Genomic DNA, 27530 nt, shown 5'->3' on the forward strand with positions numbered 1-27530 from the left:
CCGCCTAGAAGGAACTTCTAAAAATGACAGATCGTGGAAGGAGGAACATCCCACACACTGCCACTCCTTGTTCCAAAATTAGACTGTGCTAGACGCTGATCTCAAAGGTGGCAAAAATAGCTGGCTGCTCAAGGGAGGACCCAAGCAGCCTTGTGGTCCCTGCTGCAGGAGCAAAGCTGCTGGCAGCTGGTGAGCAAGCAAGTCCTCTCCCCAGCTCCACCCATGCTGGCTCCTTCCCCTAACTGCACTCCGACTTTCTTCCCACGCCCCCTTTCCACTTCAGAGCAAATTACAGCGAAGCAATGAATTATGAGTCGGAAGGTAAGGGAGGAGGAATTATAAGATTGCTACTTAATACCAAAACCACTAAAAGAAATGGAATTTCTCTTAAGAGTAGTTTTTAGATGCACGCTGGTAGATGTTGCTCATATTCAAGGTGCTGGTGGTTGAGCCTGAAGTCGCCCCAGGACTCTCACAGCTGTTGAAGCTCTAATGCCTTTCTGTCTGGAGGTTGGATGAAAGGTGAAGACTTAGCCTAATTTGGCATCAGAGAGGCTGCGCCCTCTGGGAGGTCTTCGGGTCATGGGGTGTGTCCTCAGTGGACTGGTCTTGGGAGAGGTTTGATTAATAGAGCTCCAGCTCAACTTAGATTCATTCGTTCTCTCTCTCTCTCTTGCTTTCTCACTCTCTTTCCCTGGCTCACAAGAACTATGAGATAATGGACATGTGTTGTAGAATTTACATATCTTTGCTATGCAACAATGGAAAACACTTGTAGTAATACAAGTACTCATGGACCACCAAATGGGCAGCAAGATGCCAGAAGGCCTCCTTGCTGAGTGTGCCTATAGTCAGGGGTAGCGGACTGAAGATGTGCTGTCCGCACAGGGCACTGGGCAGGGCAATGCCAAACCTTTTCAAGACAAGGCAACGATCTCAATGATATAAGAACCTCATGTTCTTCTAAAGGTATTGGCCACTAAGAGAGAGTCTTTAGGGCAGCAGTGAGCTGGTCTCAGGTAGGGCAGAGATGTGTGAGGCCCTGACTTAGATACACGGTAGGAGGGCTTTATCCCTGCACATCTGCTATTTCTAAGCAAAGGCATTAAACCTTCATTCCTCAGGCCACCGTGAAAATTACAAACTGCCCAAATAATCCTTAAAATCCTTAAAATATCATATATTTTAGAGACACATCACAGGTTCTGAAGGTCAGTTTACTGGGCAATGATGCATGGCTGGATCCCTCTGGAGGCCAGGAGAATGATCCAGACAGGCAATTTCCAACTTTGGGAAGCCACTGACTTCTTCCACCTTCCAAGCCAGCCATATGATACCTTCAAGTCCTCTGTCTCGCTCCCCCATCACATCACCCTCCTTCTGACATGGACTATGTCTCATTAGAACATGTGCTGAGGCACTGGACCCACTTGAATAATGCAGGATAATCTCTGCATCTCATGAGCCTTAACTTGGTAAACTTTCGCCAAGTGCCTTTGGCCACATAAGACTGGAAGATGTCTTCGGGGAGCCATCACACCACCTGCCGTAACTGTCAGTATGATTGTCCTTCCCACTGTCTTCCACTTGATGAGCCCTGGCCCTCCAGGTCACAGGGCTGATGCAAATCCATCCATTGCAGGCTGCGACATCAGCCAGGGCAGACCCCCAGGTGCAGCACTGCAGTATGCTGTTTGGAGATGTGGTGCAGGGCGTTCCACAGCAGGAGTGGTTAACAGTGATCAGTGCTCCTGGGAATGAGGGGAAGGCCAGAGGTGAGTGGCACCACCTCTCTCCGGCGACAATTGAGGGCCACAGGGAAGCAAAGCAGCCAGGATATAGCAGGCCTGGGTGGGTCCATTCTCGCCTTGCCAGAAAACTCAAAATGCTAACCTAGGGAGGGAGGCTGGGCCAGCAATGTTGTCTTCACATCTTTCTTTTCACTGTTGTATCTCCTTCCTCCCATGGTTAGGGATTGTTTCAGTACATTGATTTTAAGCCTTGCACGATCCCTGGCTTAACTTCCTGGAGATTCAAATCCCATTTTCAAGTCTACTCATTTAAAAGAGGAAATTGTTGCCTTAAAAAATCGCATCTATTTTTGCACAACTCGTTAAGCATACGGTAAATGAAGAGCAAATGACATTATTTTCTACTTAAATCTGCAACGGGATGATCTGAACGAATTACTCATATTCTTGATTAATTTTAGCAAAAATAATGAGAAGGTAGTAAATGGAAAAACATGCGCATACAGAACCTGCCTTTCAAGCACAAAATAATTTATGCTAATTAGGGCTTTATAAATAAGGTAATCCTAAAAAAACGTCTTAGGTTGCTGAGAGGCATCTACTGGGATAGCTATATGATTCAAATGCAATCATGTGTGGCCCAATAAGTTTTAAATGACTTGAATAATACTCTATAGCTCTCTCTCCCTCTAACTCTCTCTCCTTTCATCTACGCATCAATATCCAGAATTGATAATTATTTGGGGGAAATGGATGTTGAGACTACAGTTGTTTACAAAGGAAGTATTTTCAAAAGGCTACTGGGAAGGGAACTCAAATGCTTAAAAATTAATCATAACCCTGGGGTCAATAATCGGTGTTTAGGCACTTATGCTGGGCCCCGCACGATGGCTCAGTAGCTCAATCCTCCCCTTGCAAGCACCGGGATCCCATATGAGTACCAGTTCATGTCCTGGCTGCTCCACCCCCCACCCAGGCCTCTGTTTATGGCCTAGGAAAGCATGGTAGGGTGGACTGATGCCTTGGGATGCTGCACTAGCGTAGGAGACCCAGAAGAAGATCCTAGCTACTGGCTTCAGATTGGCATTAAGCCTAAAGGTTTTGATACCCACATTGCATTTTAGACTATCTGGGTTCACACCCTTGCTTTGGCTCCTGACTTTGTTTCCTGCCAGGGCAGAAGCAGGGAAGCAGATGGTGGTGTCTCCTGTGGAAGCTCTGGATTGCAGTTGTGGCTCCAGGTGTTGGTGCAGCCCCAACCTGGCTGTTGTGGATACTTGGAGAGGGAACCAGTACACAGGCATACTGTCAGTCCTCTTGTGTCTCAAAGACTCAGAAAAGAAAGAAAAGAAAGGAAGAGAAAAGGAAAAAGAAAAGAGCTTTGCATGTGTGAGCAATGGCTGAGTTCCTGGAGGACAGGTGTATGAATGATTTGCTTTGTCCTGGCTCCATTGTGTTGTCTTCATTTTTCAAAAAAATCTGATTGCTTTTGAAAACAGAAAGTAGCAAATGCATGTTTCCAATCATTTCGTATAATGCTTTCTGATTCTCTAAAATGTGTAAATGACGTCATCCCCAACTCCGTCTTGCCTTTAAGTTTGCTCTACTCAAGAACACAGGGAAAGAAAAGTGGCAAACATGAAAATGGGTTTGATGGAGCCCTTGGTTGCTAGAAAACTCTAGAAAACCCTAGAAAAACAGGGCCATTCTCATCAACCATTGCTGAGATCAATCTGGACCCAACATTCTGCTCAGCTGCTAGTAAGGGCGGTGCTAACAGTTGCCTTCTTTCTTTCACTGCAACTTATTCTATCATAGCCTTTTGGCCGAACATATTACAGGGGCATCTCAGTTCAAGCTCACAAGAACAAGATGAGTCAAATACCCCTGCCTTTCCCATGCCGCAGAGGGGACGAGTGGAGCTTGGGGAAATGCAGAACTCGGCCCTCATACACAGGTTTGAATGTTTCAGGGTTGGCCTTAGACCAAGCTCTGGCTCCGTGGGCAGTGACCCTAAATACAACACGATGGTCATCCCTTCTCTGCTTTGAGTCTACTCCTCAATCTGTCAGATTAGTCAGGGTTTTAAAGAAAGCAGGAGAATGTATTATCCTCTCTCTAAGTGTGTGTGTGTGTGTGTGCGCACGCACACGTTCCTGTGCACATGTAAGTATATACGCATATTTATATGGGGATGGAGAGACAGCAAGGGAACATGTATCACAAGGAACTGGCCCATGCAGTGACGCAGACTGAGAAGTCCTATGGTCACTGGCTGAAGGGCTGAGAACAGAAGAGGGGCAAGTGTGAGTTCTCTCTAGAAGGCAGACGGAGATGGATGCCCCAGTTTGTGACTATCAGGCAAAGCCAGCCACTCTCCCTCACCTCCGTGGATTCTATTCAGGCATTTGGTGAGGCCCCGCCCCCAGAGGGAAAATGCTTGATTCAGCCCAAAGATGTGCTCTCAGACATACCCAAACTAAGGTTTAACCATGGATCTGGGCATCCTGCATCCTGTCAGCTTTGCAGGTGATAGGGTAATTCCAGGTGTTCACAGAAAAAAATGAAATAAAAAGTAGAAGTGCATTGACATATCAAAAGTATTTTGGTGCAAAAAAATTTTTTTTTCATATTTTGTAGGAAATGTGTATTAAACTTTTTGCACTAAAATAAATTCTAATTTTACTTAATTCCAGTCTTCTATGAATGCTGTACGGTGCCCATATGCCTACTAGTTTGCCATTACAACCCCTGACCACAGCCCAGGTCTACACGGCAAACCTATCTCGGCCACCTTGGCAGTCAGGCCTCTGTCAGCAGGTGTGAACACGTAGGCCACTTCTGGCACATGGCAAGCACTTGTTCTATTCCAATACTCAACCCAGACTGTGCCTAGTTTCCAGGGCCCATAGCAAAGGTAAAATGTAAAATAAATATATATATATATATATATATATATATATATATATTTCTAAGTAAGAAGGAAAAATTAGAACCTCGGGATAAGAGAAAAATGTCAAGATTTTGATTTCTGCACATCCACGTGTGTTCGGAGCACAGCTGTGCCCATCTGGACATGTTTGCCATGGCTGCTCCAGCTGCTTTTGTGCTGCAATGGCCTTTAGCGGTTCCAACAGAGCCCACATTAGTGCATACCGACGAAAGCATTTACCATCTGGTCCTTCACGGCGCATTTCCTGACCTTGGCTCCGACACCCAGAAGGCAGGGCAAGCGAGGCCTCAGGCTGATCCGGGGCTGCCTTGGACCAGGCTGCCCTGGCAAGCTTCCCTGCTCCTTTAATCCAGCCATCCCACAGGTTAAATCATAAAGTTTCAAACTACCCAAATTCTACCAGGAAAAACCCGGTTCCCCCCAGGTGTGCAGCTCCATGAAGCTGTTTACAACCACATGTGTGGGATTTGCTTCTTTCACATTTAAAGTTTAATGGATTCATTCTACTTAAAGAAACTTCTGAAGTATACCTCTTTGGGCAGTCCATTGCACAATCCAATTCAAGAAGAGGTGCTCTGGGGGTGGGCTAAAGCATCTTGCACATCAACACATCCGTGACAATGACTGTCAATCAACCCAAGACAGCACATGCATGGCTCTGTGTGGCAGGCAAATTGGTTCTTGTTGTCCTACAAAGTGTCATGTCTTTAATTGGAATTAATTTCCAACTGTTACTAACCAGAAAGTATTACACAGAGACACATACCCATACTTCAAAAAGTTAGTGGAAATGGAATTCAGAGATAAATTTATTGTGGTGCAAAAAAAAAAAAAACATGCATACACTGGTTTTCAAGAAATTCACAGAAATGGGCATTTCTGGGGAAAAACTATGGATGGATCTCCATTTCTACTTCTGAATTTAAAAATTTTTGTTATTTGAGAAACTCAGAGACAGAAAAGAGAGACAGAGAGAGAAATGCTCTCATCTAGTGGTTGACTCCCTAAACGACCACAACAGTTGAGCCTGGGCCAAGTTGAAAGCAGGAGTGAGGAACCCAGTGCAGATTCCCATGTGGACTGCAGAACCCCGAGCACTGAGTCATCAGAGCTGCTGCCCGAGTGTGCAGGACTCATCTGGAATGGAGACAGGAGCCTGCCCTTGAACCCGGACACTCCACATGGGATAAGAGTACCTCAAACACTGGGACGAAGTCCCACCTTCTTAACTCCACTTCCCTGAGGACCTTTTCCAAGTACACACACACACACACACACACACACACACACACACATTGTCGGTTTCCCTTGAAAAGTCCAGAGATCGACCTGTCTGGAGCTCGTAATCTCGTGTCAACAGTCATCTCAGGCGTTTCGTCTGAGTGCGCTTGTCAGCAAGCCCCTCCCCTCCGCCATCTCATTTCTGTTTTCACTCTGGACTCTTGGTATTTGAATTTATTGTCTCTATTATTTCTGATACAGCTACAAATGCACACCCACAGGCAGGTGATACACACAGCTATGTCTACTGATATCCCTACACCCACAAAATAACTTGATGTGGACATACATGCATATTCAAATCATAAAAATGCATAAACAAAGGGTCAGGGATATATATATACATATACACTTATGCTGTTACCAACTGGTCTCTCTGGAATTTCACGGATGGAACTGAATACAAAGAATACATGATTGAGTATAAGAGTAACCATGTGCTCAAATAATGCCGGCCATATTTTAGCCCAAATTTCCCAGATTGCATTCCACAGTGGCATACTCCGGGTCATAAGGAAGAAATTCCAAACATACCATTGAATTTTTCACGCTCTGTAGCAAGCGCTCATGCTGCTCGGCGATAGCCAGGGCAGCAGAGTGGACTTTCTGATAGATGGCCTCCCCGTCTCGCGTCTGAAAGATAAACAGCCCTTCGCCAGTCTCACACATCCTGTGGAAGCAAAAACAAGAGACGTCTGAAAACCCAGCTCCCAGACGTTCGAAGCACAAAGAACCCAGCATACACCAGAGGCTGCTCCCTTTGGGTATATTTTACATTAGGGCTCTAAGCTCGCATCTACTGAACAAAGTTAACTGGAATCAAAATGGTCAGAGTGTCTAGTGAATTGTTGCTAACGTGGGCAGGGAACCCATTCACTCTTCACTAACATGAGCAGACTGTGAGTTGATATTCTTTCTTGTAATTCACAAATCCAAGGAGAAGGCTAATTTTAAAAGCAGGCATCTGAGGTGGCAGTGAACACGCATGTGGGGTCTCCCCACACCCACATCAGAGCGCTCGGTTTGGATTTGGATTCCAGTTTCCTTCCAATGCCACACCCCAGGAGGCAGCAGATGTTGTCCAGGACTGAAGGTCCCTGTCACAGCTTGGGATTTACCTATGGAAGGGACAGCTTTCTCTCTCTGACTCTCTCTTCCAAATAAATGAATAAATAAAAATAAAAATACAAAATCCTAAAAATAAAACCAAGCCAGGTCTGGACAGCCAGCCTCAGGTGCATGGCTCAGAGGCCTGTGTGCAGGTGTAGTACCTGCTGCCACGCAGCACTGCATGCCAGAGAGCAGCCCGGGCCGCTCGGAGGCGGAAGGGAGCCTCCACGCTTCTCTCAGAGTCTAGCCTTCCTCACTGGTGGTGACTTTAAGGATGTTCTCATTTCCAGCATCACAGACCAAATCCTACTTCAGCTTCCATTTGGTGTGAAGAATTAAAGGCAGCTAAGAGCTATAAAAAACAACACAAAAACAGCAAACAAACAACTATGATGGGACAAGTACCATTGCATAGTTGGCTGCCTGTGATGCCAGGACCACACAGGGGTGCCTATTTTAGCCCCAGCTGTTCCAATTCCAACCTAGCTCCCTGCCAGTGCATCTTGGAAAGCGGTGGACTAGCGCACAAGTGCTTTGGCTCCTGCACCCATGTGGGAGACCCAGAAGAAGCTCCTGGCTCCTGCCTTCAGTTTGGCTGAACCTTAGACATTGTAACCATTTGGGAAATGAGCCACCAGATGGAAGATCTCCCTCCTTCTCTCTCTCTCTCTCTCGTTCTGTCTTTCAAATAATTAAAATAAAAAAAGTTTGTTTTTTAAGTTAACTTTGGGGCCAGTGTCACAGCCTAGTGTGTTAGCAACCACCTGTAACATTGGCATCACAGAGTCCCAGCTGCTCCATGCTAAAGACCTAGGAAAAGCAGCAGACTATGGTCCCTGTCACTCTTATGGAAGAACTGGAAGAAACTCCTGGGTCCTGGCTTTGACCTGGCACAACACTGACCGTTACAGGCATCAGGGGAATAAACCAGCAGACAGAAGATCTCTGTTTCTCTCTCTCCTGCTTGCTACGTAACTCTGCCTTTCAAACTAAATCTATAAATTTAAAAAAAAAAAGTTGTTTATTTTGGTGCAAAAAGTATTGAAATTTGTGCATTCTTCAGAATCCACATTTTCGGTGATCTTTATAAAGATCTCTCATATACAGATACATAGGCTATACTAAAATACATCTAATTATTGTCATTTTAAAATAACATTCACAAAATCACATATATGGGGGCTCGGCAGTGTGGCCTAGTGGCTAAGGTCCTCGCCTTGATCCCATATGGCTGCTGGTTCTAATCCCGGCAGCTCTACTTCCTCTCTATCTCTCCTCCTCTCAGTATATCTGACTTTGTAATAAAAATAAAATAAATCTTTTAAAAAAATCACATATACGGCCACTAAAAACTTCTGATTTTGAGTTGTACATATGTCAATGGTAATTTATGCAGCTGTTTTTCTTTTACAAAGCTTAATGACTCTAACACGCAAAGCCATGCTTCCTACTTCTGAATGTCTTGCTGAAAAATTCAATACCAGCTTTACTGCCTGGGCCTTTTGCACATCTCAAAATCTACTAAACATGGCATGGGAACTAAGAAGTTCAGCACTAACCACTGCTATCATATTCTTTTTAAATCTACCCCCGTCCATGAACGTATGCTACAAAACACATTCTGGATTGAGTTTCTGGCTTCCTGCTTGCGTGCTCAGCAGTGAGCCAAACCAGTGAGAGAACCAGGGGCTGGAAGTGTATCTTTCTTCCCGTAAAATAAATGAACATTTTTTTTAAAAATCTACAACAGAAAGACAAAACGCACTAAAGAACTCTACAGAGAACAGACATGAAGATTTTGGTGGTGTTTGCTCAGGGGCCTGGGCCCTTCCTCTGGACAGCGGGACACAGGCAGTTGGTAAGGAAGGAGCGTGACCTCCAGTCTCCCACAAGCTCTCAGCTGCCTCCAGCCCAAAGGCTTTCAGCTTCTTTCCTCCTCCCAGTTCTTTGGTTTGGAACTGTTTCATAAGCAGCTTTACAAAACACTAAAATGCTACTCCAGGGCCTCACTAAGATTATATAATGGCCTACATCCCCAAGGCAGTAAGAACAAAACCTGGGGCAGAGGGGTCAAGAGGATGTAGAGAAAGGGAGGAAGAAAACACATTAAATCAATCAAAAGGCTAATGGTCTTACATAACCTGCCACAGCAGCTGGCTTCGCCTCTCAGGGAAAGGCCCAGCGCCCAGGAAGATGCACTAATGGTCCACCCATAGCAAACAGCAAATCCAATGCTTTGCCTTTTGGGCTCCTTAATTCTTTTCTTCTCTTTTTCCAATGCATTTGTAGCCTGAATGCTTGTCCAGCATCCAAAGTGGTCCCAAATGACCCAATGTCCTTCCTTCAAGGCCTCAAAACTACAGAAACTGGTGGATGAGAAACCCAGAGAAGATAACAGTGTCTCTGCGAGAATAAGGATTCGGACACCAGAACCGCATCACTCTTGTGAGACACTACACTTCTGAACTTCCTAATAATTATTTTACCTACATGACAGGCTACAGACAGGAGCCTATCACTGCAAACCATGGACTGTTGAATTCATCAAGAACCCAGAAGAACTCAACAGCTCAGAAAATATTCCTCTACATAGCAACTATGTATCCAGCAAACAAAGCAAGAAGAGAGTGACTGAGTCAGGCAGCATCCAGCAAGAACTGCCCACTGTGCAGCCCCGGGACCCAACACAGGGTATGCCATCTCTCGGAACTGACTTCACTGGTTAAACTCTCCTAACTACAGCTAGCCAGGACTTACTGCAAGTATTCAATAGAGTATGTACACAATACACAAGTACAGAGTGTGCCACTGTCGCACTGGCATGCAAGCTCCTGTGCACAGGGACTCGCTTTTGATTTATTCACAGCTTTTCCACTCGTACCTAGAGCACAACTTGGCTTATCAACGGGCTATGAGACAGACAGTGCTAGGAAATGCCTCATCAGAGACCTCCCCTATATTTCCTTGACCAGGCTTGACTGTAATTGAGAAATGCTGAATTATCATGGGAGGAGAGTGCTTTGGAAGAGACGGCCAGAAGATCCCTGAGAGAAAAGACTGCGCGTGTCCAGTGTGCAGGTATGACGCAGGTGAGAGGGTGCCTGTCGGGGCAGCCGCTGTGGCCAGGCTGCAGTGGGCCGAGCTTTGGTGTCCTGAGACAATATCTTCTCCTTCAGTAATGACATGTTACACCAACGTACTTCCTAAAAAGAATATGATGAGGATTGAAATTATGAAAATCAAAGCAAATTATCTCATGGTAGATACTATTAAGAGGTAAACTTAGGGGCATAGCGTGGTAGCCTAGCGGCTAAAGTCCTTGCTTTGCACGCACTGGGATTCCATATGGGCACTGGTTCTAATCCTGGAGGCCCCTCTTCCCATCCAGCTCCCTGCTTGTGACTCGGGAAAGCAGTCAAGGACCGCCCAAAGCCTTGGGACCCTGCACCTGTGTAGGAGACCCAGAAGAAGTTCCTGGCTTTGGTTTGGCTCAGTACCAGCCATTGCGGCCACTTGGCGAGTGAATCAACTGACGGAAAATCTTCCTCTCTGTCTCTCCTCCTCTCTGTATATCTGAGTTTTCAATAAAAATAAAATAAATCTTTTTTTTTAAAGAGGTAAACTTAGGAGGAAATGAGTCAATCGAAAAGTGCTATATTGCCTCACTTCCAAGATACATTTTGTGTGTGTGTGCACATAAGTGATTGGGAAATTTGTATGTTGTTAAAAGAAGAATGCATATTGTACACAACATTTATACTTAAGAGTGCTTTTTCTTCTCTCCACACTCCTGGAAAAACAATTGCTAATCCATTGCTGCAATGTACGTTTACAACTACTGATAATAACTGACAGAATAAGGTCCTGGTGTACCTGCCACGAGGCAAAGCCTGACACATGCCGTGCAGGCCGTAAACCATTAACACCAGCATCCATGACATCAGCATGACTGGTGCGGTTACGTCATTCTTTGCTGCAGTCTGCACTTTGAAGAATGCTCACCTTCAGCTCTAGTCACCAGATGCCAGTAGTACCTCCCAGTGTGACAACTGACATGTCTTCAGACATTGACCAGAGTCCTCCCATCAGCTGAGAACTACTGAGAAAGCCCTAAAGCAAGTGAACTTAGTATAAAGATTGCGGAAATAAGGCAGCTTCTGAGTTCAAGGAATCACCGCCCTGCCATACCCCAGGGTGATGGCAATGTCTTGCAGCTGTGTCATCACTTTCTGTCCTGTTCTTGTCATCACAATTATGGGCTGACTGATCTTGGCTCAGGCCGATGCAGCCTAGTGTCCTGGGCGAGCACTGATCTAAGATCCGGGCACCCCAGCCCACTGGCTACTGTGGCTGCTTTCCTGGCCCTTGTGGTGAGCAGTAGAGTCAAAAACTGGAATCAATTGAAGATTCTACATTGTGTCCTGAAGGACCAGCTGGGTTTCTGAGCAAATGCAGCTCAAGTGAGCATCACTCATTTATAAGCACCTTTGGTGATCATCAAACCTTTGTGACACTTGTGTAACACTTTCTTAATCAACTCACATGGTTTTCCTTTAACAAATGCACTGCAAATGCAATCAGCAAGACTGTGCCATAAACCAGTAGGCTCCATTGTGAATTCAAAACAGACACAAAAATAAACAAAACATTACTCTGTCTAGGTCCTCTGTCAAGTATCTGAACAGCAAGTGAGCTCATTCTTGGTAAATGAGAAAGCACTGGAGACGTAGCAAAGACTTGCCAGCAACTAACCATGGTATTTCCCCTATAATTCAACTACAAGGACCAAAGATGCAAGGTGGTTGGATACCATGGACCAACAACACAGTTGGGTGAAGGTAACAGATTCAGGTGTTCTGTGGTACCATGGTGTGATTGTAACTCATGATAATATTTCTATTTTGCATAAAGAACTTGAAGAGTACGTTCCACACACAAACAAAAGGAAATGGAGAGGCTTATTGCCTGGTACAATCAATTAACGCTGTATACACATGCTGAATTATCATATTGTGCCCCACAAAAACACAAAATTATTGCACGTAATCTGTAAACATTCCAAGAGAGTGGAGCAGGTGTTTGGCCTGGTGGTGAAGAGGTCGGTGAAGGTGTCCTGGTCTCAGAGGCCTGGCTCTGGCTCCTCACTCCACCTTCCTGCCCTGCGCCCTGTGAGCAGCAGTAACGACTCAAGTAAGCAGAAGTTCTGATCTCCTGGATTTGGGCTGGCCCAGCCCCGTCTGATGTTGGCTGCAGGGGAATGAACCAGTGGATCCCATTGTTGGGTTCATTTTAGGGATCAAAATGAAAACAGAAGAGAAATAACGTCATCATGTATATTTTAGTTTATGTATGCTGTACTACCTCAAGTTGTCTCCCATTTTGTGAAACACGGATGTACTTCTCAGCGTCTGCACTGGGATGTTTGGGAGCAGGGGTGGAACATGGCAAGCTCCAAGGTCACCTGTGTCACATGGCAGAATCAAACCAAAGGGCAAGTTTTAGAGTCTCCTGATGTTTCATTGGCTTCCCATTTCAAACATAAGAAGTGAGGTCATCTTGATGAAGGCTGGTGCTGCAGCATAGAAGGTAAAGAAAGCCAGCTACTGCGGTGCCAGCATCCCGTATGGGCATTTGTTCCCTTTGTGGTCCAGCTCCCTGGTAACGTACTTGGGAAAGCAGCAGAAGACGGCCCAAATATTTGAGCAACTGCACACATATGGAGAGGAGACCTGGAAGAAGCACCTGGTTCCTGGCTTCAGACTGGCCCAGTTCAGGCCATTACAGCTACTGCAGTAGAAGGAAAAAAATCTCTGTCTACTTTTGCTTTTTCGAATAAATAAATAAAACTTCTTAAAAAATCCCCCAGATCCTTCCGGAGTGGCAGGTATTGTGTTTTATACTCAGCTAAAGATCTGGCTTCACGGCAGTGTTTAAGTAGGATGTGCTGTTATTACTCTAATCTCTGAAAATATCAAGGCCAATGAGGACAGAATTCTCAAGGGAGACTTTGTAAGGGAGTGCTGATTATGTCTTTGTCTTAAAAGGTGGGTGGCTGCATCATGGAACAACGGCAGGGAGCAGACAGCGATCAAGGCACCTGGGCACGGAACAAGTGGGGCTGCAAGCTCCCACGCAAAACTAGAAAAACTTGAGAATGAACATGGAGATTTAGAAATGGGCCGTCCCGTGATGAAAACCATCAGCGTTAATGAGCTAGAAATCAGGCGTACTGCTTCTCGATCTCCAGCTAGGTCGACTGAGTCCACTCCCAAGCTTTGACCACACCTCGCAGCACACAGAAGCATGTATTCTCAGGCTGGACGGGCAGGACTCACTCAGGCCTGTTTGGGTTGTGCCTGCCCCTCTCTGTCCTTGTCCTGCAGACTCACTGCCACAGGTTTCCTAACAGTCAGGGTCCCCAGCAATGCAAAGACCTTCACTCTTGTTTTTTAAGACACAAAATCTAACTCTCACTGTGTGGACATAAAGTCTTGCATGGAAACAATACATGAATTAACTGCCCAAAGTCACAGGACACGACTAATATAAGGCATAGTGGCCGCTTATCAGTCACTGCATCTGTTCTGGCTCACTTAACATGTAAAGTCAAAGAAAGATCTCTCTTCTCTTCCCTTCTCACCCGATGAAATGAGACACGTCTGACTTTTTGTGTCAAGGAAGCATTTTCACATTCTTTCTGCAAGAAAGCATTTGTAAGAAATAGGTGAGAATTGGAACAGTTTTGATCAGTTGCTGAGCCCAAATGTAACGTGCAGCCACGTCACTCCCTGATGGGATCAAAGGTGCAGCCTTGAACTCAACACAGCAGAGCCACCTGCACATCACCGTCAGCCTGGACTCACGCCCCTGCGCTTCTCCTGCACCCTGAGCTGCTCCTGCATGGTCCCCGGCACACCTCCTTGTCCCCTGCCCTCAGGCAATCCGTCAGCAACTGTCCAAATACTTAGATCCCCATCACTGTGAATAAACCTGCTTAGTTCCCCTTCTGCTTCCAGTGAGGACTGCAATTAGAATTAACCCGAGAAGTCCAGCAAGAAAAAAAATCAAAATACAGATCATGTCTTTTTTTATCCTCTGTATGACGAACAAGTCAACCTTGTCACGTGGCCCAGGGATCCTGGAACGCAGGCTTTGCTCACCTCCTTGCCACGTGGAAACATTACTCAAGGGGTGTGGTCAGGCCACACGGGTCATCGGTCATCCCCCACCGCATGGAGCCCCAACAAGCAGTCTGTGTGCTGCTGCTCAGGAGTGCTCCCCAGCCGGCAGTGCTCCGCCTGTCCTCACAGTCACATGCTGAATCCCACGGGAGAAGACAGCAGAAGCACCCCATCCGCTGCTCCCTGACCCCCACCCTGTGCACCTGTCCCCGGCTGACTGTACAGTTTCCTCCTCTACAATAACGAACAGCTGTGAGTCCAGCGGAGTCCAGCGAGTTCCTTCTCAGCAATGTCAATGCCCACATCCTCTCTGTTGAGTAAGTTTCACTAAAGGAAAGCAGTCATGCTTCAAGTTCACTGCTCTGTCTACAACCCTGGCAGCCACACAGGCACCTGACTGCACTGGGCGGAGCTCTGCAGAGGAAGGAATGACGCCTGCGTGCAATTTCTTTGTATAATTCTCAGCTATGACAGCAAGGTGATCACTCACACCAATGGCTCACCTCCTCCTTGAACACAGGGTATGCGGGTGAGTGCTTCATGCTTCCTTAAAGTCATAAGAAATGCATCCTTTCCTTAGGGATGCCCCACCCCACTTCCTCCTTGACGCTGCAGAGGTGCCAAGGTAGATGGGACACAGGATGCTGGCCCCAGTGACCTTCCTACCCCTCACCTGGCACGACAGGCACACAGTGACGACACACTCCGAAGATTACTCTGTGGGGCACAACAGGGACTACTGGAATATTTGTAAGTTTGAATTATTTAAACAAGTATTTTAGGTAAATGTTCATGAAGAATGAATGCCATATAGTTGGTGTACTATAGTTCCTGTTCTCCTGTAAAGGATTCTCCCTCCTGGCAGCCCTGAGTGTGAGCCTCAGCACACTTGTATTGGAATCATTCTACCACTTATCATGGTAGAGAGAATTGAGGCTACTGTATTGCTTATTTACTTTCAATTCTTGAATAAGAATTAGAATATGAATGGCCCAGAGCAGTAGCCTAGCAGCTAAAGTCCTCACCTTTTACATGACAGGATCCCATATGAATGCTGGTTCTAATCCCAGCTGCTCCACTTCCCATCCAGCTCCCTGCTTGTGGCCTGGGAAAGCAGTGGAGGACAGCCCAAAGCCTTGGGACCCTGCACCCATGTGAGAGACCCGGAGGAGGCTCCTGGCTCCTGGCTTCAGATCCGCTCAGCTCCAGCCATTGCAGCCACTTGGGGAGTGAATCAGCAGATGGAAGATTCTCCTCTTTGTCTTGCCACCTTTCTGTACATATGACTTTCCAGTAAAAGTTTTAACATAAATCTTTAAAAAAACAATTAGAATATGCCCTACAAAACATTGAGAAATTAGAAATGCCTAGAGAGCTAAAATAATGAAGGGAAAGAATATTCAAAAATTTCAGAGTACAGATACTCAGAAAATGGAGACTTCAAAACATATCAGAACAACTATCATTTTGCTTGAAAACTCACCAAGTAGAGAAGGAAGCAGTTTTTTTCTCCAATGAAAATCTATTTCAGCAGTTAAGCTTTTTCTAGTCGAAATACGCAAGAAATGAATGCTTCATCTTCCAAGGCTGTTCAGATACCTTTATATGCAAACAACATTTTTGCAATGTGTACACTCCATTTGAGGAAAAGTACCTGAATATGCAATTTGGAATTCACATTTTCTTGGCATAACTAGCATTTCTTTTAAAATGATGTCAAGAACATTAGCAAGAGAGCCCCTCTGGCTGGTAAAGCAAGGCATTCACTTGCGATAATTATTAGGCACATTCCACCAAAGTCACCGAGCTGCTCTTGCTCCTGCAGGTGCAAAGCTGAGCTATCAGTTTGAAGCAGTCTGGATGCAAGGCGGACGCTGACATTGAGGCTTGCTACCTCAGCAGTTGTCTGTAAAATTAACAAGGAAATGTACTGGACACCTGTCACCTTTCTATAAACAACATTTCAAGAATGGTTGCACGAGAATGATGATGCCGTCAGAACCCTGTGTCAGCTGGCTCTTCCTCAAGCACATCAGAGCCCCTGCCAATCTGATGGGCAGAATTAATGCTTTGGGTCTGTGAAGTGGGGAAAACAAACTAGAAAGACCTAAAATAAAACCAGCAGTGTGTCTCTCAATCCTTCCAAACTAATTAAGTGTGCTGGATCTTCAGTAGCAAGCTATTGTGTAACTGCAGCTCACTAAAATTTCATGTTTCAACTCTGAGTTTCCTCGTGGAAAAATATAGAACTCTGGTCAGATCAGCTCCTATCAGGGAAGAGGTGAAATAGCTGGTGCAAGACCCCAATGACCTATGACACATCACTGCCCAGAAAAATGGCCGGTCTTGTCTGCAGGAGCCCCCACTCTAAAGCAAAAGAATACACAAGGGTCTCTAAGACGAAATTCCCTTGAAGAATACTTCTCTCCTAATGCATAGCTTAAGACACATGTACAAATTACCAGGAGCTTGCGAGTCTGTGGCGTACTGCAGAACATCTTCCACAGCAGCCCCAGTGAAAGAGGCTACTATTACGACACAATCATACAACACAGTTGGAGAAAGCTTGGGCTGTGCCAGTGTGTCTTACCTTCCAGAGTTCAGCAAAAGTTAAGATTAATCAATCAATTAAGCCTTCTTGGAAATCAATTTGATGAAGGCAAAGGACACAAAAATGCATCCTGAATCTACCACTTGGTGGCCTTGTGTCATTGGTGTCAAGCCATTGCCCAAGATGTCTTTTTAAATAAATAAATAAATAAACAAACAAACACAGCAATGCCTTGTTTTTAAAATCAGAGAGGTTAAAACAAAAGCTGCATGTGAAATTCCTGGCACAGTGACTTTCCTAGAGCAAGGACTCCACAAATGTTACTGATTATTGTCAGTGACTTCCACACCTGCTGGAGCAGCATGCCTCAGCCACCTACCTGGATGAAGTGACCCTTGTTATAACGCTTGCTCAGGGCAGGCCAGGGTGCCCAGCAGCTCTGGCACACAAGCAGGCACTGCAAGTTGTGAGGAGCAAAAACATCTTTTCAAATGATCAAATTTCTCTTAGCAACAAAACACACTTGAGAGCCACTGTTCTGGAGAGCAAGACCCCAGTGAGTAATACTGTTCATTATGGTCAAACAGCCTTGTTATCCTACTAGAAAACTTGTTAAAAATCTATGTTGTTCATATATTGCTTGCTTTCAAAAGTCTCACATCCAGTCCCTTCCTATGGCCAGAGTGCCAGGCCTTGTGTGAACGATCCATGCTCTGGTTGTACCCTGTGGATTTTGTATAAAGTGCCAAGTACAGAGCCTGAAACATGGCACATTCGGTAGCAATATCTAGTAGTAACTTAGTTCCTTTTTTATGGGCCCATGACAGGAGAGGTCAGCACACAAGAGCTTGAATGAAGCCATTCTAGAAGAGGCTGGACTACAGACTGAAGTCTTGGGTCATTATTTGGGCATTGAATCAAGCCAAGCCTGAAATGAGATCTACTTACTGACTTTTAAAAGCCAATGAATTTCTTGTCTGTGTGTTTGGATCGCTACAGCTACTTGCTCCACAACAGGTATTGTTCCAGATACGTTCCCCTATGTGTTTGTCTAAGTTGAAGACAATTCTATGAGACGGTAATACACCAGTGTTGTTTTCACAGCAAGTTAAGTGGCATACTCCATGTCCCACAAACAGGCTCTGCTGGAGTCTGATCCCCAGCCCAGTTTCTTACACTTGCCCTATTGTCAGCTTGACTGGGAGAACCGAGCCTTTGGACAGGGATAGGACTTCTTCCTAGTTCTCAGAAAAGATGGATGTGAACAGCTTGCCTGTGGTCCCCGGGAAGAAGAATGCCTGTGTTCTAGAACATAGCGTCCTGTGGCCCTTTCACAGGCCCATGTTGGAGATGTGAAAGCCATTTGGTCAGAGAGACTTAGCTTCTGTTTGTTTCTTGATGTGAGAGGAGAAAATTATATTAGTTAAGAGGAAACTGCCTTGTTTTGAACACATCCAAAAACAGAAAAGGAAAAAATTATCTCCACTAATAAAGTAAGGCAGATATAAAACCTTCACGCTTCAGGGAACACAGATGATCTTATTATCCTGCACATCTTGATGGTAACTATAAAAATTCATCTTTATTTGAGTTTCAGCCAAAATATAAGCTAGTAATATTATCTTGCAGTTAACACTCTCTATACCCTGCTAGCCTGAGTTTTGTTCCAAAAGGAAACAGAATAGCAAGGCCACTACTCGGGGTTCTGGCTCTGTCAGCTGTATGACTACTGCTTTGATCTCCAGCAAACAGAGAGAACAGTGAGGCACTCTGTCCAGAGTCAGCGGCGAGGAAAGAGCAGAGACTGGAACTCAAGCTCTTTCTGACACCCACACCAAGATTCCACAATTACACCGTAATGCTCAAGATCTCAGGAAGACCGGAAGAGCACAGTCCCCCTTCATTCTGATCCTTTCATTTCAGGTTTGTGCCAGACCCACAAACCAGGGCCCTGAATAGAACTGCCATTCAAAAATCTCAATACTCTGCATGTTAATAGTATTGGGAGTACAATATTGTATGGCTTGCATTGTAGCCATTATTGTCTTCTAACTGCTGAACTTTCTGGATGAAACACCCAAAAGGACAGACTATAAAGGGGCCATCAAGAGTCACAGGATAAAATGCTTTCATTTCCAAGTCAGCACTTTATAGATTCGGCCAAAGAGCATTGAAATAACTCTGAAATTTATGCCCCCAATACATCCTTACTTGTCATCCACCATTTCTTCCACCTGACCTACTTTTGTATCTTCCCACATCCACACCTGTCCCTTCTGTCCTATTGTCCCATTGTTGTCACAGTGACTTGCACAAAATATGAACTCAGGCATCTCTCTCTCTCTGTCTCTAACCCCCACCGACCCACACCCACACATGCAGCAAGACCAAACTTACAAAACCATATGGTTTTCTACAGTACTTTGGAGAAATATCAGAAATATCCAAGTAATCTTGTAGAACCAGATGTAAGCAAGATAAAATTAATTTCTACCCGACATGAGAAAATGCTGTGAGAAACAGTCACAACTGCAAAAAGCTTCAAGTACATGCTAAAGTTTTGGTTCTCAAATATTACTATGAAAGCCGTACACTTTTTTTCTTCTCTAGCATTTCACATAAACAGCAAATCTAAAAACAGCTGAAATGCTTGAGTAACTACTACCTAAAACAAGCCCCAAGGTCCTAATGTATTGACAGATCTTTCTGTCACATCAGTAGGAATGGGGAATGATATGAGGCTTATAGTCAATAGAGAAGTCCATTTGTATTAGTGGACATCTTCCATATCAAGGTGTCAATGGTTACAAAAAGCACATAAAGAATTTTCAAGATCCAAAGAGAGATGTACTCCAACCTTACCAAACAAAAGCTTAATTTTCTGTAAAGATTTCTCCCTAAGGATAATAAATAAATAACTTACAAAAGAAGAACATCGCTATAAATATTAAAGCTTTGTATTTTTAATGTGATGATCTCGATGTAGTCTAAGAGATTCACCAACTCCTTTATAGACAGCTGAAAATACAACAAACCAGACAGGAACTGCGTGGCAGAGAGGAATTCTAACACCTTCTAAGATCACATGGGGGTCATAGTTCTGAGAAACAAATGTGAAGTAACTGGGCTTTGTTCAAAACAGAATGAACAGATGAAAGTGAGCATGACCAGCCCCAAGTCACGTGAACTGGGTCTTAGCTTGTCCATTGTTGACACTCCCCCTACATCCAACATTCAGCAGAACTTCCACGAACCCTTCTCTAAACGTTACAATCTGATTGTTTTCCACTTGAATGCAATGTCAGATCACATACTGAAGGACTTGTATCTCTGGAAACTGAGTCTTTAAAAAGTTTTAAATATCAAGTTTACCTGTGGTGTTTTATAAGACAGTCTACATTCTAGGGTAAAGGGACAGAGAAAATGAGAAACTGACAAGAAGAAAATGTAGTTACTGATTAACCCAAGTATCATTGGCACCATCTTCTCTCTCTCCCAGATTAATGTGGAAAAGCAGCAAGGGACAGTCCGAGAGTGCTGGTGACAGAGCCACAGTAAACCTCGTCCAGTCTGCATGTCATTTACTACCCTGTGAGCTAACCAGATGGAACCGAATCTGTGTGAGACATCTCATATGATGACCTACCAGGTAGCTCAGATGACTACAAGCACTGTGAATAGCAGCACGTGCACTTTCCACAACCCGGAAGCTGACGTCTGTTCACCCTGACATAGTAAACAGTCCATTTTCAGCATTTCTGCCTAATTCAGCTTCTGTGTGAGGTACGAAACCACGTAGTAATCAGAAATTTTGAAAGCATTAGAACCTGCTCCCCAGAGCAGTTAAAACACAAAAAAAGCATACTGATGGATGAAAAATGTACACCACCTCTCAAAAAATGGCAACTTTATGACTTTCTGTAAGTACACGCCAGGTTGGCTCTTCAGTGTAAACTGAGGTCTCACACTGATGTGTGCTCGGGAAACATTAAAGCAAAGAAATAGGAAAAGAGTCGCTGGAACTCAGAGCACTCACCTCCCCGCCTCAAAAGTGAACCACGTGGTATCGCGTCCATATCGGCGCAGGGCGCTCAGTGGCCAAGAGACCAGTTTGACTCTGGGATTCTGGATGTCCCAAAGACAGATATACTCATATGTTATCTGCAAGGCACATTCGCCATGTACATCTAAGTTAGGAGATGGCATCAAATACACATTGAATCTCTCTGGGAGAAAAACAAGAGGTTAGTCTAAAATCCCCAGGAATAAAACATCAAAGACATTGTAGGAACATAGAAGCATTTAAAACTATTTCTAGTTCACATACAAGATTTAGGTTCAAGAAAATAAATATTTCTCATAAGTGAACAGTTGTAGATAATATTTTATATGCAGAACCTATTAACTAATATAATAATGATACGGTCTGGCTGCCAGCATTACGATAAACACTGTTCACATGAGCAAATACCATATTTAGAATTTCTAAAACCACTTAATAAAAAGATTTATATGCCAATAAGACTACAGCAGTGAAATCATTAAAAGCTATTTTTTTTGTGCCAAACAAAATTAATTACACTCACACTTCTGTGTTCATATAAAAGACTTAGGAACACAATAATTGTCTCGTGGTTTAATGATATTAAATTTACACTGATCAACTTATAATTCCTATAAGTCAGTGAATAAAACTGCACTTCAGGTTATTTAAATTAGATGCCACACCGATTATCTGAACATCACACTAACACTGACTAATTCACCAACAATTTGAAAAATTGCCTGAGATAAACCAATCTTAATGAAAAGCGTTCTTCGGAAAAAAGATTCACTTGGTTACAGTGCAACCACGATTACTCTAAATAAACTCCTTGGCCAATCACAGCAAGGATATTTTTACACCCACAAATATAGCTGTAGTATTTCCATCACATTTCTAGAAAATGCAATACTTAAGGAGGTCAAAGAAACAAACTTTATTTGAAATATGAACAAAACCGCTACTACTATATCAAAAAAATTTCCAGCTGTGCCTAAGGTACATAAATGACATTTGACAAAATATTTTGCCACTAGCAATTTTATAATAGTAGTATTCACAATTGTGAACTGTGCTATAATAAGATAATCATTGGAATTTCCATAGACTTTAGCTGACAATAATAGATACTAATATAAAGATTGTGTCCATGAAATGTACATATGTATCTAACATTCAAATGTTTTAAAATCATTTCAAACTCCCATTTCCAATATATTAGCTGATTTCTACTTTCAAAATATATTCTAATAGGACAAATTTCCCCTACTGAGTGTTCTAGGCCAAGGATGAAAGAATTTCTTCATGAAGGAAAAGGAAAGAGAGGTCTTTTCTTTGATCAATTTATTTTCTCAGAAGTTCTTCTGTAAATCTACCCCACTCAAGGATGACAATGGGAAGAGTGGTGAAAATGACCACTTTAATTAGAAGCCATACAAATTAACATTGTAAGTTCTATAACAACCCCTGGTAGGTACATACCAAAGGTACCCATATCTTCATTTGACAGAAGGGGAAACCAAGGCACAGAAGATTGGCCCAAAGAAAATAACCCCTGGGCTTAGACAATGCTTAAGTTATAACACCATCAGGTCTCCTTTGCAAACAGAGAGCTGTGAGAGGTAAGTGCTAATCTGAGCACTCCACCTTCAAAACCAGAGCAATAATCAAGACCTGTCATGTTCTCCTTGTGATGTCTGGCTCCCAGGCAAACACCCAGAAGGCCCTGGGAGTGCATCCACTCTACCCAGAAGTGTTCTGATGTAGGGAACCCCAGGGGCAGGGGACAACTCAGCCTCTCTGTGGTTCAGTTTCCCAGTCTGCAAGGAGACCCTCGGAATTAGCATCACTTCTGGATCTCCATCAATAACATTGCCCTGGAGATGGGTTATAGAGTGGGTTATAGATATATAGCTGGGTTATCGAGACATAGAGTGTTTCCAGTAGAGTTTCAGATTGTAAATGTGTCATGAAGATACAGTTTGTCCACGAACTTTAGGTAATGTGCGCTCCGGGAAGGCACCACTGCACATCTGTCCAGTCTAGTATCCAAAATGGGTCTCCTAGAGACCCTCGCCTGCCTCCTCTCAGACCCAGTCATCTGCCTCCAGCAGAACTCCGAGGTCCATTCGACCCATACTAAGCTCGGCTGCTTGGAAGTGGACCGGTCAGTGCTGCTTCACCTTCAGGCTCACACTGGAAGCTGACAATGATTTCTGCTAGAGTGTTCATGAATATTTTGGTCATTTTTATTTTCAATGAGTTATTCCTACACTTTTGTCTTGAATGCACATTGTAGTTTTGGCTCAAATTTTCAGAGGGTAAAAAAAACCCACATTTTTAGATGCATTAAAATGTGATGAAATATTCATGACATGTACATTCTAACAAAGCACTGGAAAGCTTTCAATAATATTTTCAGTGAAAAAGACAAGAAAAAGCCACTACACTCTAAAATCTGTACACTGCAATTGCTCATATGGGCCTGGAACGAACCATTTGCTAGTTACTGAAGCTGGAACATGCCATAAGTTCCTCAAAGCTTTAGTTTCCTCTTCTGTAAAATGGATTAAGGAATAATTCTTATGCCACAGGGCTGATGTGCAAATTAAAGAATCTCATATGTGGCAAAGTACCTTCTAACACTAGCAGTAACTTAGATACATCCATATTATGTATTAAATATAATACAAAGGGAAAATACGCTGAAATGTTAACACAGGTTGCAGGCTAGATAACAGGCTACTTTTATACCTTGTTATAACTAAAAAATGTACAGAATATAGATGTCTTTCATTGTATTACAAGGGAACCCCAACAGTTTTAAAAGAGAGATGGGAAGTATTCTCCATACGTACCACTCTGTTCTCGTTCAACTCCAGTAGCCAGTAAGTCGGGCTCCCCGAGGCTAATGTCATTGATTCGTGTCCCTACACACTCCATCTGGAGGACCTTGCACCACTCATCGGCCTCAAGATCTGTAGAAACGCCCAGAAGATTACCCCAGGTGCTCAGCACCTACTCAGAGGCTGAGGGCAACGCCGGCCCCTGCCAAAGACAAACCTGAGTCGCAAGCGAAGGTCTTGGAGGTGTCATCATCGAAGTAAATGCCGATGGCATGTTTCTTTGTGCTCTTCGGCAGCCGAGCTACATTCTTCACATTGTTGAGTTCCGTAACCTGAAAAATGACAGTTGAAAGTTCACCCACACCCACTGAATGAATGCATCCAACATACCACAGTAAAACTGAGGAAGGAAAAAGTGGCAAGGGCTGGTACATGGTGGGTTATGTTGCCACTCGGAACAGTTGCGTTTCAAATCAGAGTGGCAGCTCTGCTTCCAATCCAGCTTCTTGCTAATGTAGCATGGAAGAAAGCAGATGCTGGCTCAGGCACTGGAGTCCCTGCCACCTACATGGAAGGCCTACACGGACTTCTTGGCCTCTGGCTTCAGCCCAGTACAGCTCCAGCTGCTGGGAGCATTTAAGGAGTGAACTGGTAGATGGACTATCTGTCCAACCATCTCTCTCTCTCTCTCTCTCTCTCTCTCTCTCTCTCAATCTCTATTTCAAGCAGATAAAATAAATAAACATTTGTTGTTAAAGAAGCAGTAAGGCGCAGCATCACGGGCTCCTCCGACAGTGATGTGCCTCTGTGCTGGAAAGCTAAGGATTATTTAAGTGAATTTAGCATTATCCTTAACAAAGAGCAAGGGAAGTTAACATAAGATCCTTCCAAAATGTCCAAAAGCCTATGAACTGGCACAGATTCAAACCTCATTACAGGGGTCACTGTAATGACACAGCAAGCTAATCCTCTGCTTGGCAGTGCCAGCACTCCATACAGACATCAGTTCATGTCCTGGCTGCTCCACTTTCAATCCAACCCTTTGCTTATGGACTGAGAAAGCAGCAGAGGATAGCTTGAGCCCTTGGGTCCCTGCACCCATGTGGCAGACCCAGAAGAAGCTCCTGGTCCCTGCACCCATGTGGCAGAATCAGAAGCTCCTGGTTCCCCGCTTAGTAATGGCCCAGTTCTGGCTAGAGAGGACATTGGGATAGTGAACCAGTGGTTGGAAGATTCTCTCTCTCTCTCTCTGTAATTCTGAATTTCAAGAAAAATAAATAAATCTTTTAAAAAAGAACTTTATCACAGATATAAAATTTGCTTTAGTCTTTACTTTCAACTTTGTTCTTCAGAACTCTCCATCTTAACAAGATTTGTCATATTTGTCACCATCACTGTAGACAGCCTTTAATCCAGAGCTGACTGCAAAAGCCTCCACATCCTTTGTCCCTTCTAGGTACCCCAAGTCTCAAGTTCAAGTCATGAGCTGCAGCACTGAGTCCTTACCGCCTTGGCTTCCCAAGGACCCTCTCTCTCTTGGTATCCATATGTGTGAACGCCACAGAGCACCACCTCTTCACCCTCCCACAAAAGTGCTGGTGCCCCGTGGCTCCATGAGGGCTACCCTTCACCAAGTGACCCCCAGGTCCTCAGGTCTTCTGGAGAGTGTGTTATTTGGGTTCTGCTTGAGAGAAGGCCTAGGTAGCTGCAGAGTGCTTGCAAGATAAACAATCCTTTCATACCGACAAGTTGAACTTCCCTTAATTTATCTCTTTGGTGCTGTTGCACAAAAGAACCTGCATCCCATCAATCTTTGCCTACAATAATGCTGCACTATTTCTCCCATCTATTACTCCAAATTCAATAAATGCCTGGCTCAAGGAGTAGGTGGGAAGAGAAAGAAATATCCTCCATGCACACAATCTGCTTATTGCATTGCCCCACTTCTTAACCTCCACTGACCCGATTCACAATGCAGATGCAAATCTCAGCCTGGAAATCACTGTGCACTCTGCAGAGAATTATTTCAAAATGCAAGTGTAATTCCAGTATTTCTTTAAAGAAATAAAGCACGGATCCTTCAGATGAGCCTCTTCCGGAGCTTCTTCCAGGTCTCCCATGTGGGTGCAGGGGCTCAAGAACTTATGCCATCCTCCACTGCTTTCCCAGGCCATAGGAAGAGGGGTGAACTGAAAGTGGAACAGCCAAGACATAAACTGGGATGCGGGCACTGCGAGCAGAGAACTAGCTCGTTCTGCCACCATGCTGGTCCAGTTCTAGCATTTCTGTGTATACACCAGACTTCCCACTGCACTTTGGAACCAAGTCCAGTATCTTACACTGACCACCAAGACCCTCACAGCCAAATCCTGGCTGCCTTGTCAGCATCCTCCTCCCTGCTTCCCCATGCTCTCCATGTCCTGATGACATCAGACTCGTTTCTGTTTCCAGAAGGCACCAGGATGTCCCTACCGTGAACCTTTTCCCTTCCTCCAGCTCTACGCCTACTCACCTCACAGGTCTTCGTTCTTGTATCAGTTACCCACAGAAGTCCAACCAGACACCTCTCACCCTGGACATCTAAACCATGTAGGGCCATACCATCTGGTGACTTCCACTGTTTATATGGGCTGGAAACAAAACTTGTTGAGCCATCAAATTCCACCCTCTGTACTTGGTTATTCACATAGAATGCCTCATTTGATTCTCATGAAATCCAATGACACCGTTGTTCTTACAGCCCACATTCTCCAGAGGAGGAAACTGAGAGTGACAAAGGTTAAATTTACGCAAGTTCCTTGCTGAAAGCCCCAAGAAGAATGAAGCAAACTTGAAACACTAATTCAGCTGAAATGCTAACAACTAGCTCTAAAATCCATCCCCAAGGATCATTAACTCCCCCAAGTCACCTCCCCCTGGAAGACCCCTTTGCTGTTAACATGCAGAGATAAGACACGAGTATGCCAGACTTTATTCTGCTCTTCTATTGAGACAAGACATAAGAGAAGCCCACTGTTGGCTGAACGCAGGGCTGACTTTGAGATATGTCATTCGTTACCCACCCATTGAGGTCCCAGAGGCACAGGTCACCCAACTAGTCAGGAAATGGCAGAGGGAGCAGGAGGAAGACTGAGTTCAGTTCAGTCACCCATTCTGGAAACAGGAAGGCAAGAGAAGGATGAGGTCTCAGAGCTCTGTGTCGCATCTGGGAACAGCGGCTGTCTCCACCTTGGAAGCACACCTAGGTGAGCACCTGCAGGCACACTCATACCACATGCACTCCTGGAAGCACACCCTCACAGGCCTGACTTCTAAGGGAGAGTCTAGACCAGTTCCTGAGACAGCCTTCTTCCTATCATAGCACTGACACAGGCCTCGTAAGTCAGATACAACTTTCCTAAAATGCATTTATTCTTCCCTTCACTCCATTTTGCAAATGACAAAGCCTATGTAGGACTATTTTTAATATTCCTTCTATAAAGAAATATTCTGTCCCAGGAAACATGCCTTTTGATAAGATCTCAGATTTTCACTAATATCGATGTTCCTTACAATGGGGACTCCATGAGGGAAATGAATAATCAACAGTGACTGTTAGATGAAGTTCCATGTCTAAGAGGAGTGTTCGGGGCTTCAGTCCATCATAGCCCTTTTGGCTGACCTTGGTCTAGAACTTCCTGAAGCCCTGTTCTGAGCCTCCGTGACGGTGAACGTATTCATGTTTGCAGCCCGGACAGGCACACTGCCAACTCCACATGGACAATGTCCTCACACATTATTTTGGATCTCCATTAAAGCACCTGGATCTGTATCAT

At 44.4% G+C, this 27530-nt stretch overlaps 1 protein-coding gene across 1 annotated transcript in view; it reads right to left on the minus strand.

The window, feature by feature from the left end:
- DOK5 (docking protein 5) overlaps nt 1-27530 on the minus strand; it is a 123895-nt gene that overhangs the window by 22442 nt on the left and 73923 nt on the right. The window contains exons 3-6 of the mRNA XM_012927208.3: nt 23933-24047; nt 23728-23847; nt 20864-21053; nt 6520-6655 (exon numbers count right to left, since the gene is read on the minus strand). Of these exons, the coding sequence (XP_012782662.2) occupies nt 6520-6655; nt 20864-21053; nt 23728-23847; nt 23933-24047 (561 nt within the window). The remainder of the gene's footprint in view (nt 1-6519; nt 6656-20863; nt 21054-23727; nt 23848-23932; nt 24048-27530) is intronic.

Source organism: Ochotona princeps, chromosome 22 (genome assembly GCF_030435755.1).
Source record: "Ochotona princeps isolate mOchPri1 chromosome 22, mOchPri1.hap1, whole genome shotgun sequence".
Taxonomy (NCBI): Eukaryota; Metazoa; Chordata; class Mammalia; order Lagomorpha; family Ochotonidae; genus Ochotona; species Ochotona princeps.